The 12,097-nt window shown below is 52.3% G+C and overlaps 1 protein-coding gene and 1 long non-coding RNA gene across 3 annotated transcripts; one reads left to right on the top strand and one right to left on the bottom strand.

Moving 5' to 3' along the window:
* Positions 1 to 3,371: 3,371 nt before the first annotated feature.
* LOC113950323 lies at positions 3,372 to 3,984 on the bottom strand. Its single transcript, XR_003528712.1, has 3 exons — positions 3,721 to 3,984; positions 3,520 to 3,631; positions 3,372 to 3,449 (listed from the first exon to the last, which is right to left on the bottom strand). It is a non-coding gene; the product is annotated as an uncharacterized LOC113950323 (long non-coding RNA).
* Positions 3,985 to 6,809: 2,825 nt separating this feature from the next.
* Positions 6,810 to 11,166, top strand: PCDH8 (protocadherin 8). 2 transcript variants are annotated; one of them, XM_027650045.1, is made up of 3 exons: positions 6,810 to 9,305; positions 9,446 to 9,653; positions 10,135 to 11,166. In XM_027650045.1, the coding sequence occupies exons 1-3, from the start codon at positions 6,894 to 6,896 to the stop codon at positions 10,506 to 10,508; spliced, it is 2,994 nt and encodes a 997-aa protein (XP_027505846.1). In that variant the 5' UTR covers positions 6,810 to 6,893; the 3' UTR covers positions 10,509 to 11,166. The 2 variants fall into 2 exon arrangements, with proteins under 2 accessions (XP_027505846.1, XP_027505837.1); XM_027650036.1 differs by having other exon boundaries at positions 9,443 to 9,653.
* The last annotated feature ends 931 nt before the right edge of the window (positions 11,167 to 12,097 follow it).

The raw sequence follows: 12,097 nt of genomic DNA, 5'->3' as shown, positions 1-12,097 counted from the left end.
TTTCTTGTAATGGGATGTGTTTGCTCTCCAGGTTCCTCTGTACTGCTATGTGCTGTTTTCCTGCCCTGCCCTGCCTGGAGCTGCTGTACATCAGGCAGCAACATGCTGGCAGCCATTGAAGCTAAAATCTGTCACCCAGCACATCAAAGGTGGAGGCAGAGAGGGAGGTTTAACTATGAGCCCTTCTGCAGAATAGAAAGGGAGATGATCCCAAAACCACAATGAAGGAGAGCAGCCTGATGGAACTCATCACCACTCCCCCACATCCTTCAGTTGCAGGGTGCTCCTTGACATGCCAAAATAAAACCTCAGGCTGGGTAGACTCCAGCCCTGGAGGCGGCCGGCTGAGGGGGAGTGCTTGCCGGCTCCCCAGGAGTGAATGGCGTGCTCCTGCCCTGGCAGGCAGCCAACTGCGGCAGCCGCCCGCGTCTGGGCTCTTCCCCTGCTCTTACTGCCTCTTCAACAGGAGTGACACGAGGCACACTCTCACTCACAGCCTGCTGCCACTCGGGAGGCTGGGAGAAGAAGAGACTTAGTCCTTCACAGCTGGGGGCCCTGACTTTGCAAGCTGAGGCGCGATTAGGATAGAGGACAAGGAGGGAAGAGGGGGGAGAAGGAGAGGCGAGATGGAGGAAGGGGCTCATGGCACATGGCTGAGTCCCTGCCTCACTGTCACATTTTCCTCCCATGCCACCTTCATCACTGTAATCGTCCGGGAAACAACCAGGAGCATACCAGGGCCAGAACCTGCGAAGCCCCCCAGCCTGGGAATCAGAAGCTGTGGCACTGTGCCCAAGCTTATTAACCCCGCTGTGACACTGGGCTAATTAGCTCCAGTATGGTATCACATTAATGCAACTTCTCAGTTTCCAGGACCTCAACAATAATTGCTTCCCACTGTCCCCTCCTGTCCTGCAGATGTATCAGTGGATGGGACAAGAAATTACCTGCACAGAGTAAGACTCAAAATATACAGACAGCAGAGAAACAGGAAGGACATTTTTAAGGGCACAGTAAAAATATATTGGCATGTATATAGCTATCCTTGTGTTTGTATAAGGATACAATCTTACTTGGAAGGACTTTGGAAACTGCAGGAAGGAGGCAGAGCCCAAGGAGTGACCTGCAATACGTGCTTAGTGTGGCACTGGGTGGGTGACACTGGCTGACCAGGGGCAGCAGAAGGACATGCAGAAAGGGACTTTGCACACCAAATAGCAAGGGAGCTGATTCTCAGAGAAATCAGTGGAGCCCATCACAACCAACACACATAAGTATTCACAGAGGACTGTACCTCTTCGTGGTAGCTGAGAGGTGTATTTCTTCCAGCCATTCATCATTTGTAAGAGTCTAAAATTCCAAAGAGTCCTTCAAGGAGGAGACTGTGAATGAGACCCAGGAGGAAACAAGGAGCTGCTGGAGGAAAGCCAAATATACCAGCCCGGACACCTTCAAAGTGCTATGAAAGACATCCCAGGCAGGCATACAGCAGCAGCCACAGAGTGGGAGCACCAGCTCCCAACAGCCAGGGAGAGAAGCTGTGCATCCCAGTGATCTAACCAGTTCTCAAGCTCTGAAGAAGGTAAGCACTTCTTCTAAAGGTCCAGATTGGAGACTGACATGAATAACTACTCTGTTACCTGCACTCCTTAAAACCAAAGGCACTCAGGCAAAATAGCTACAAAGAACCTGCATAATAAAGGTAGTTACTTCTAAGGGCAACTCTGACTCAATAGTCATCATGGTGGGAAAACGGCAGGACTTGGTCCAATGCACCCACAATCTGTGGACATGAGGGGTGGATTCTGAGAGACCCTCAGCCCTCATCCAGTTTAAAATATGCTCAACTTCCATGGCATTCAATGGCAATTGGATACCTAAATATCCCAGACCTTGTTGGGGCTCAGCCTTGCTCCAGATGAGAAAGCTGAGAACTGAACATGAGAGCACCTGCCTCCTGATTTAGCAGCTGAAGAGCCTCACCTCTTCTGGGACAGAAAAGTAGAGGGTAAAGAGACCTGGAAAAGGAGGGGGGGGTGGGGAGCAGAAAAGGAGAGGGACACCAAGGGGTAAGGTTGTATGGGATAGGAGGGAAAAATTCGCATTCAGATACCTTGCAGGCAAGACAGACTATGAAGCACCCCAAAACAACACGCACTAGACCCTGACCGAGGGCGACATAGGGAGACCTTTAGGAATGCACTGCTGAAGGGATACCTCCAGGCAGCTCGCAGGAGGCCCATGAGGCACACGCTGTGTGGGGAATGTGAAGAACTGGTCTTTTGTTTCATGCCCCTTTGTTTTAACCTCTTGAATCAAAGATCCCAGCTGCTACTCTGGGAGAGGCTAGAAATTAATCCAATTAAAAAATAAATTCCCTGTGGAATCAAAACTGCTTGCCAGGTGGGGGGTACGGGCACACGATTTCTTTCTTCTGCAAAACAAACTCTTTCTTCCAACCCACATTTCAGAGAGGGGAGGTGCAGGCAGGGAAGCATTTGCAGCAAATAAACAAATGATCAGAATGATTTATAACCCCAGTACCAACCCACAGCTCATGGGAAGGTTTGCAGCCTCTGTCTCCTATATGCCCACGTGGCCAGAGACAGAAGCACAATGCTTCATGCTACCCTCCAACACAAACAGTCATAGAGCAACAAAACCCTTTGTCACTTTGTTCCACTCTTTTGTTTTCCAGGGGTTTTGGTCAGCCCAGGCTTGTGGAGCTTGACAGGTTAACCCGCACTTCCTTGGTTTCAGTAGAAATGATTAAACAGGGGGGATTGTTTAGGCCGTGAAGCAGAAGGAATTCCTTTGTTTTTGTAGATCACTCCAAGGCAGCCAAGCCCGTGGGGGTGCCCAAGAAGAAAGAGGAAGGGGCTGAGCATGGAGAGGATTTTCCAGGGAGGGAAGTCTCTGCCACTACTCCACAGGCTCAGAGACAAGGGATGGAGTGACATGCTTCATCTCAACTTCACATCTGGAGAGAAGTCAAAAAGACCCTCTAAGTATGTTGGTGAGCAGGACCAGCAGGACACCATGCCCAGATATTCTGACTTCTTCTGAGAGGCACAGCAAAGTCATACCATCCTAGGGCTTGTGCTACAAGGGGATCCCACCACATCACTCCGAAGGCATGCAGTCACCAAGCAGCCCATGTTGAGAGGGTCAAAGAGAGAGGGGAACTTTCAATAGCCAAAGCTTGGTGCCCCTAAGATCTTCTGGGAACAGGGAAGCACATATAACACAGCCACCTCTCCTTAAGCCTGGCTTGCTTCCACCACCCCATGCTTGCATGAAGCTGCACATTCTCCCTCAAGGTATATGTGGTCCTGATGTACTGAACTGGAATTCTTTGGGGCTCTTACCTTCTCTCACACCACCAAAACTTAACACCTTCTAGCTTATCTCCATCAACGAAGATCACTGGACAGAATCCAAGACATCTGCTAAGAGAAGGAAAGTCTTACCCTGTTGTGCTGGGGACACTGACACCTTGATACACATATGCAAACCTACTGTGTTGTAGGTGATGGTGAAAAGGGCCACAGCAGTGTCAGTGCTCAGCTGGAGGAGTGAAGAAGAGGATGAGATCCTGGGGTTTCGTTGCTCCACCTAAGGCAGCAACTACCTGGGGAGAGGGTAAAGCACTCACAGACTTTATTTCTAAGGGCTGAATCAGAATCAGGAGGAAAAAAAGGTAAGTTTAAAAAAGAGAACCTGGAGTGATTTGCTGGTGATCATTGACTTGATTGCTGTTGACATCAGGCTGGTGGTGTAGGAGTGCTCCTACTCCTTGGGAGCAACACATTAACCAGGAACCCAGGTTCACAGGGGTGAGTGGGGGAGCTTTGCTTTTTCCTTTGCCTGATACCCATCTCTCAGAGCAGCTTTGATTTCTGTGTCTAAGAGGTATGGAAAGGAGCTTGGTAGCAGAGATCAGACCTCTGGACACCACAAAACACCTCCTTCTTTGCATGCTCTGAGTCTCTGCAACAACACTAAGTGCAAGAGAGCTGGTAAATTATTAAAACAGCCTTGCAACAGCTCCAGAGAAACCACCAGTGCCTCAGATTAAAACGAAAGGCTGTGGTGTGAGAATCCCCATTAGTAACAATACGCACAGTTTGCAAGAACATATGTCCCCGCATGGAGCAATCAACCAATCTGGGCTGTTTAACCACAATATTTCAAAGAAGTGCTTTTAATGCAGCTGATCCGTATGTTTATTTTGAGCTGTAAAACAGGATTCTTCACTAGCCTTTCAGAACGTTTCTGTGATGGACTCTATCCAAACTATTGGGGAGAAGGCTTTGCTCCAGCAGAGACACTGATATGTCAGGGCTTTTTTAAAATCAAAGTCACGACAGTGGAAAGAGAATAACTCAAGCAGGCAGAAAGTGCATTTGGCCTCTAAAAAAGAAAAAAAATTGAAAAAGGAGTGAGAAGCAAGACCCCACTGGGACGCTCTTAAGAATGGGTTTGGATTGTAAGCTTTTGAGATGGGGACCAGGTAGATGGGAAAGGGGAAGGATTTCCAAGTCTCTTTCTGATTCAAATACTTGAGCACACATTGAAAATACAGCCCCTTGCACCCTCTACTCCTGCAGAGTGCATGGGAGGTGAACACAGGTCCTGGTTTATCGATTGATTGGCTTTTTTGTAAAGAATAAGAGCTCCTCGTGGAATAGCCGTGCCTTTGCGGGGAGGGGGAGGTAGAGGGTGGGCAGAAAGGTCTGGTCTCCTTCCCTGCTCGATCTAATCCTAATTAAAAATAAATTACATGCTGTATGGAACTTGAAATGGCAAAGATAATCCTGTTACACACGAGGGGCCGCCCCGCTGCCCACTCCTCTCTCCCGGCCGGCGGCCCAGTTCCCAGGCAGCTCGGCCCCGGCCTCTACACCTCGGACCACGGCCCGGTCCGGACCACGATCCTGCTAAGGGCAGCCCGGCCCGGCCTCTCCCCGCCCCGCCGGGTGACCGCCTGCGGAGCTCCCGCGGGCAGGAGAAAGGAGCTCCGCGGAGCTTTTTCGTATGGAAACCGGGCGTTCGGGGAGCTTTTGTTGGCGGCGGAGCGTGCCCCCCCCCCTCCCCGCGCCCCCGCAGCCAGGGCTGAGGAGCGATTTAAATCCCATTTCCATAAGCCGGTGCTGCGGGCAGCCCGCAGCCCCCCGCTCGCGTGCCGCCCCGCGCAGCCCCAGGACGCCCCCGGGACACCCCTGGACACGGCTCCGTTCTGTTTTCCACCCTCTCCCTGTAAAACGCATGTCTTGAGTTCCCTGAGACATGGGAGGAGGGAAGGGAAGGGAAGGGAAGGGAAGGGAAGGGAAGGGAAGGGAAGGGAAGGGAAGGGAAAGGAGAGAGGAGGAGAGAGAGGAAGAAAGGAAGGAAGGAGAAGGAGAGGAAGGAAGGCAGTTGTCCTTCAGGATCCCTATCATCCTTCGCTTAGGGTCTCCTCCCTGCGGGCCAAGGCCAGCACAGCCCTCCTCATGGCCGCCGAGGCACTGCGGCGCTGGGAGCCTGCGCCCGGCTCCAAGCAGGGCCTCGGTGCCTTGCGGGGCAGATGGTTTCGTTCCCCCCGGTTCGTGCCAGGTTTCAGCCTCATGCTGTTATTTTGTTCTTCTGGAACGAGACTGGTGTTGCTTCCCAGAGAGGCCCTATTAGGACAAAAAGAAAATCCTGTGAATAGGCGTAACAGGGCACCAGGAGGGATAGGTCTTAAATGTATTTTAATATGAGCAGGGCATTGTGTGTAATTCAGCGCTCATCATCGTTTAGTCAAAGAGTTATGGCAGTGATTGGGAATGAATAGACGGACATAATGGATACATGTGGCGTTTGCTCATTATATTCAACTTAGTCCAACTCCTCTGTGGAAACTGTTCAACTTTCTCTCCCTTTAGCCTGTCATAGTGAAATAATACAGACATTGGTTCCTCGAATGGGATAGCCTGCCATGCTATTATATTTCTGCAGCTAACGAGGGCTTCATAAGCCTTTGATACAGCCTGATCTTTGAAACCTTTCCAAATCTCCTCAAGCTTATGCTAAATCCTATTTGGAACTTTTTTTTTTTTCCTTTTTTTCCTCCTCGCCTGCTAGTGCCCCAGGCTTAAGAAACCCGGGCGGTGACATGCATACTAAAGCATGCGGGGACACCTCCTGAAAGGCGACTTACGGCGCTGATCACAGGCTCTCACGCGAGTGACACGCCACTCCGGGCGCGCAGCTGAATGCGGCCACCGCCACCCCCCGCACCCCGCTAATGCGCGCCCGCCCCGCACCGCCGCCCGCGCCCGCAGGGCACGCCGCGACATGCCACGACACGGCGCGACATGCCACGACACGGCATGACGCTGCATGCCCCGGCACCTTTCCGACCTGTGGCAGGACTGACAAACCCCACCGCGCACTGTACGCCGCGCTCCCCGCGCCAGCGCCGCTGCCGCGCGCCCGGAGAGAGCGCAGAGACGGGGAGGGGGGCGAGAATGGAAGGAGGGGGGGAAAAAAAGAAGAAATAAATAGAGAGAAAAGGAGGAATAAAAACGGGGGGGGGGGGGAAGGGGGGGAAGAAAGAAAAAAAAAAAAAAAAGAGAAAGGGAAGCCCCCGGACCCCGGAGAGTTAAGGAAAACAAAGGCGCGCGCTCCGCGCCCGCTCCCGCCCGGCCCGGGCACCGCCGGGGGCCGCCCGCCGCCCGCGCGGCGCCGCCTCCCATTGGCTCCGCCGCCCGCTCATTTGCATAGCGCCGTCTATGAAAGGCCGCGCGGCGGCGCGGGGGGCGCAGACGGCGGCGGAGCGGTCTCGGTGCTGCGCAACGCTGCGCCCCCGATACTGCACAGCGCCGTCCCCGTCCGCGCCGCGCCGTCGGGCTGAGCCCTGCGCCGCTGACATGAGCCCCCTGCGGCTGCTGGCCGCCGCCTGCCTGCTCGCCCTGTCCCGCTGCAAGACGGTGAGGTACCGCACCGACGAGGAGGGCGCGCCGGGCACGGTGATCGGTACGCTGGCCGACGAGATGCCCGTGAAGGCGCCGGGGGAGATGAGCTTTCGCATGATGAGGCAGTTCAGCAACACGTCGCTGGTGCGGGTGCGGGAGGAGGACGGACAGCTGAGCATCGGTGAAGCAGGGCTGGACCGGGAGCGACTGTGCGGGCAGGCCCCCCAGTGTGTCCTGGCCTTCGACGTGGTGAGCTGCTGGCGGGAGCGCTACCGCCTGGTGCACGTGGAGCTGGAGGTGCGTGACATCAATGACAACTCACCACGCTTCCCCCACGCCCAGATGGCACTGGAGGTGTCGGAGAGTGCCACACCTGGCACTCGCCTCCCGCTGGAGGTGGCTGTAGATGAGGACGTAGGCTCCAACTCCATCCAGAGCTTCCAGGTCTCCCTCAACAGCCACTTCGGTGTGGAGGCGCAGACGCGGGCAGATGGGGCACGCTGTGCAGACCTGGTGCTGCTCCAGGAGCTGGACCGTGAGCGCCAGCCCTCCTACACCCTGGAGCTGGTGGCCAAGGATGGTGGCAGTCCAGCGCGCTCGGGCACAGCCACCGTGCACGTCCGTGTCCTTGATGCCAATGACAACAGTCCAACTTTTGCCCAGAGCTCAGTCACAGTGGAGCTGCCCGAGGATGCACCGCCCGGCTCCCTGCTGCTCGATCTGGATGCTGCTGACCCTGATGAGGGCCCCAATGGTGAGGTGGTCTATGCATTCAGCAGCCAGGTACCCCCTGAGGCGCGGCGGCTCTTCCGTCTCGACCCACGCTCAGGCCGGCTCACACTGGAGGCCACCGTGGACTACGAGCGCACCCGCACCTATGAGCTGGACGTGCGTGCCCAGGACCGTGGTGCAAGCCCTCGCGCTGCCACCTGCACCGTCATCGTGCGCCTCACTGATGTCAATGACAACGCACCGCGCATCAGCATCAGTGCCCTCCGTGGCGCTGCCAGCGCCGCTGGCGTGGCCTACGTCAGCGAGGCGGCAGCCAGTGAGAGCTTTGTGGCCCTCGTCAGCGCCTCAGACCGCGACTCAGGCACCAATGGGCAGGTGCGCTGCAGCCTCCGCGGCCACGACCACTTCGCCCTGCAGCGTGCCTATGAGGACAGCTACATGATTGTCACCACAGCAGCACTGGACCGCGAGCGCATCCCTGAATACAATCTCACTGTGGTGGCTGAGGACTTGGGCTCACCACCCTTCAAGACTGTCCGCCAGTACACAGTGCGGGTGAGCGACGAGAATGACAATGCGCCGCTCTTTGCCAAGCCCCTCTACGAGGTGGCCGTACCAGAGAACAACCCCCCAGGTGCCTATATCACTACAGTGGTGGCTCGTGACCCAGATCTTGGCCACAACGGTAAGGTCACCTACCGGCTTCTGGAAACACAAGTCATGGGGGCCCCCATCTCCACCTACGTCTCGGTGGACCCCGCCACTGGGGCCATCTATGCCCTCAGGACATTCAACTATGAGATCCTTAAACAGTTGGACCTGAGGATCCAGGCCACTGACGGTGGATCCCCACAACTCTCCAGCAGCACCCTTGTCAAAGTGAGGATGGTGGACCAGAATGACAACCCTCCTGTCATCATCCACCCAGTGCTCACTAATGGGACGGTGGAAATCAGTGTGTCCAGCAAGACCTCCCGTGACTCCCTGGTGGCCCAGATCAAAGCTCGAGATGCAGATGATGGAGCCAATGCCGAGCTCACCTTTGCCTTCCTGGAAGAGTCTGAGCAGGAACTTTTCACCATCAACCCAACTACCGGGGACATTGTGCTGAGGGGCGACCTCTCTGAAGAGCTGGGACAGCTGTTCAAGGTCATCCTCACTGTGACAGACAATGGCAGACCCCCTCTGGCTGCAACTGCCACAGTAAACTTTCTGGTGACTGCCACTGCTCCATCCAGTATCCAGGACTTAGCCAAGCCCAGCTCCTGGGAAGGAAAGGCTTTGCAGTGGGACATCCCTCTGATTGTGATCATCATCCTGGCAGGCAGCTGCACCCTCCTCCTGGTGGCTATAATCACCATTGCCACCACCTGCAACAGACGCAAGAAGGGGAACGACATCAAAAACAATGTTGCCTTGAAGGACCAAATAGACATCTCCCACCTGGAAAAGGGCCATCAGGAGGAGGGCAGCCAGAGGGGGAATGTGTTTGAGGTACGAACCTTTCCCAGCAAAACCTCTTTCACCAGCTCCGACCCTTCTCCTGCTGCTGAAGAGATCTCCACCACTGAGAATGGCAGTGACAGCACTTGCCTCTATGAGGGTCAGAAGAGGCTGAGAGGACAAAGTGGGGAGGTAAGGACCCACTGCAGGGAAGTGGGGCAAAGGGTGGGAGTGTCTTGGAGGTTGTGAATTGCGGAGGTGCAGTTGATGTTGATTTACCCTTCACCACTTCCCCCTCTCACATCTTCTTTAATTTCCCTCCCCCACAGCAGGCTTTTGCTGCCACTCCAAGCTACAACAAGGAGCCTGCTCCCCCCGTGGCCATTTGGAAGGGACACTCCTTCAACACTATCTCTGGCCGGGAGGCAGAGAAGTTCAGTGGCAAAGACAGTGGCAAAGGTGACAGTGATTTTAACGACAGCGACTCAGATGTCAGCGGAGATGCCCTGAAGAAAGATCTCATCACACACATGCAGAATGGTAAGGGCTTGGCCCCTGCTCCCCACTGGACCCTCAGACAGACAGATGGGTGGATGGGAAGATGGATGGAGGGACCCATCCTTGGGGAACAGTGATCAGGCAGGGCAGCTGGAAGGGGAAACGTGACATTGTATGACTCAAACCACCCATCTCTTTGCAGCAGGCTGTTAGATCTTGGTTCCTCTCTGCAGTGAGAGCCCAGCACAGATTAGCAGATGCTGGAAGTGCTGTAGGATTGGGTGTTTTTCTTCCCCAAAAAGCTTCCCTTTAAGTTAGAATTGTGAGGAGTGTCCCTAGCAAAACGACATAACCTTCCAAAGCATGGGGGTTTTTTTGTAGTATGGTAGAGCATCACCTCCCCGCTCCTACCATCAGTGCATTGAATCATCCTGTGACTGATAGCTCTGAGGATTATAAATTATGTGGATTTATTCCTGCAGTAACAACGGGTTTCTCCTCTTCTCTCTCTGTCTCTCTTTAGGTCTGTGGGCATGCACGGCTGAGTGCAAGATCCTGGGCCACTCAGACCGCTGCTGGAGCCCCTCCTGTGGCCGAGCCAACCCTCACCCTTCTCCACATCCTTCAGCACCCCTCCCCACCTTCTGCAAGAGCACGTCCTTGCCCAGGGATCCCCTTCGCAGGGACAACTTTTATCAAGCCCAGCTGCCCAAAACAGTAGGGCTTCAGAGTGTCTACGAGAAGGTGCTGCACAGGGACTTTGACCGGACGATCACTCTCCTCTCCCCGCCACGCCCTGCACGGCTCCCCGACCTTCAGGAGATTGGGGTGCCCCTGTTCCCAGCCCCCTCAACTAGATACCTGGGCCCCCAGACTGACACGACTGAGAAAGCATAACCCAACATGCTCCCCTTCAAGTACACCCATCCCTGTGCGCACACAACTAGGTCACTCCTAAGAGCCTTTAAGTTATTGACCAGATCCGGTGTTGTATGTGTAAATATGCAAGATGTGCCTTAAAAATGAAGTTGTTTGGGAAAGATTTCCAATCACATCAGTACTGTTTGATATTTGCAAACAAAAAAATTGTTTGTAGTTAATGTAATTTTTATGAAATGTGCAGTATTTAAATTTCTTTTCATGCTTTCTACATTGGGTTTTTTTTTTTGCTTTTGGTTCAGCCATGGCCTGCCATTTTTTGTAGTGTTTTTAACCTGTACATTGTGTAATGTAATGTTTGTACATAATGAAAATTGGTTATATTTTTATAAAATAAATGCTTAAAAGTGGGAATTCTTGCCAAAGGAACTATCTGAAAGACACAATAGTAATAATTAATAATAATATCCTGAATATGTAGAACCTTGTAAGGGAAATTCCTCTTTCACGGTGTAATAATAACCTGAGCAACCCAGTGTACTGAGAAGTTTGCCTTGCCAAATGTGACTTGTATTTCTTGAGTCTGTGGTCATCTTAAATGTTATTTAATTGCCTTTGGTTCCTGTAATTTGTATCACTGATAAACACTAATAAAGGTCTTGTGATGTGTCAGAGAGATCTGTTCATGCATTTTATGCTTCAGAGCATAGAGGTCTCTACAGGTCAACAAAAGTATTTTGTGCAGGGAAATGCACGATGTGGGAAAGAGCATGAATGATGCTACTGTTAGTCTTGCTGATCCTTCCTTCATCTCTGACAATACCTCACTGGACATTTAGCTCTAGAGATTTTAATGCTGAGTGGGAGGGAGAGTTGTGTGACAGAGCTGGCCTTTGCTTTTCACTGCCTGGTCTGAGCTCTGCCAGCTTAATCCTTTACTGGTGGGAAGTGGTGTAATTTTAGGGAAGCAAATGAAGCTCCGTTCATCAACAGAAGTGTCCATGCTGTGCGAATATCTCTGCATCAGCAGCCACCCGTGCACTTTACTTTCTGTTCTGCTGAGATGTTGAGTCAGGCTGCACAGGTATGTGCTTATATGTTTCTCTCTTGTTAAGGCAGCCTTACCAAAGGACAGAGCTTGCCTTTATGTACATATATTTACACATCAGGAGGAAGGTGCATTAAACAGAAATTAAAAATGCTGATTATGTGGAGATTTTCTAGGATACATATTTTGCTCCTCCCTGAAATGACAGTCCTGAAAACAAAATGATACAGGGCTCTGAAATTCCCTTATATTGGGGTTTCAAGCTAAAAGCAGACAGTAAATCCTTCTGCTGAAATCAGGTATAGCATTTAGTGAAACAAACTGAAGCACAAGTATTTCTTCCTCTGATGAAAAAAATGCTTATACCAGCGTTAATAATTCTATTGGAGTTTTAATATTAGATTGAACTTTTCAAAAGGGTTAACTGCTTCTTATGTGGAATATGTAATTTCACATTTTATACAAATCAATAATCCAAAAATGTGTACATGTCAAAGCTTTTGAGGTCTATCATGAATTGTTTAATTATATATCTAATTACTATGGTCCATATATATAA

Source organism: Corapipo altera, unplaced genomic scaffold, assembly GCF_003945725.1.
Source record: "Corapipo altera isolate COAL_440 unplaced genomic scaffold, ASM394572v1 0, whole genome shotgun sequence".
NCBI lineage: Eukaryota > Metazoa > Chordata > Aves > Passeriformes > Pipridae > Corapipo > Corapipo altera.
Note: the sequence above shows the minus strand (reverse complement) of the source record. Positions and strands in the feature narration are given on the sequence as shown.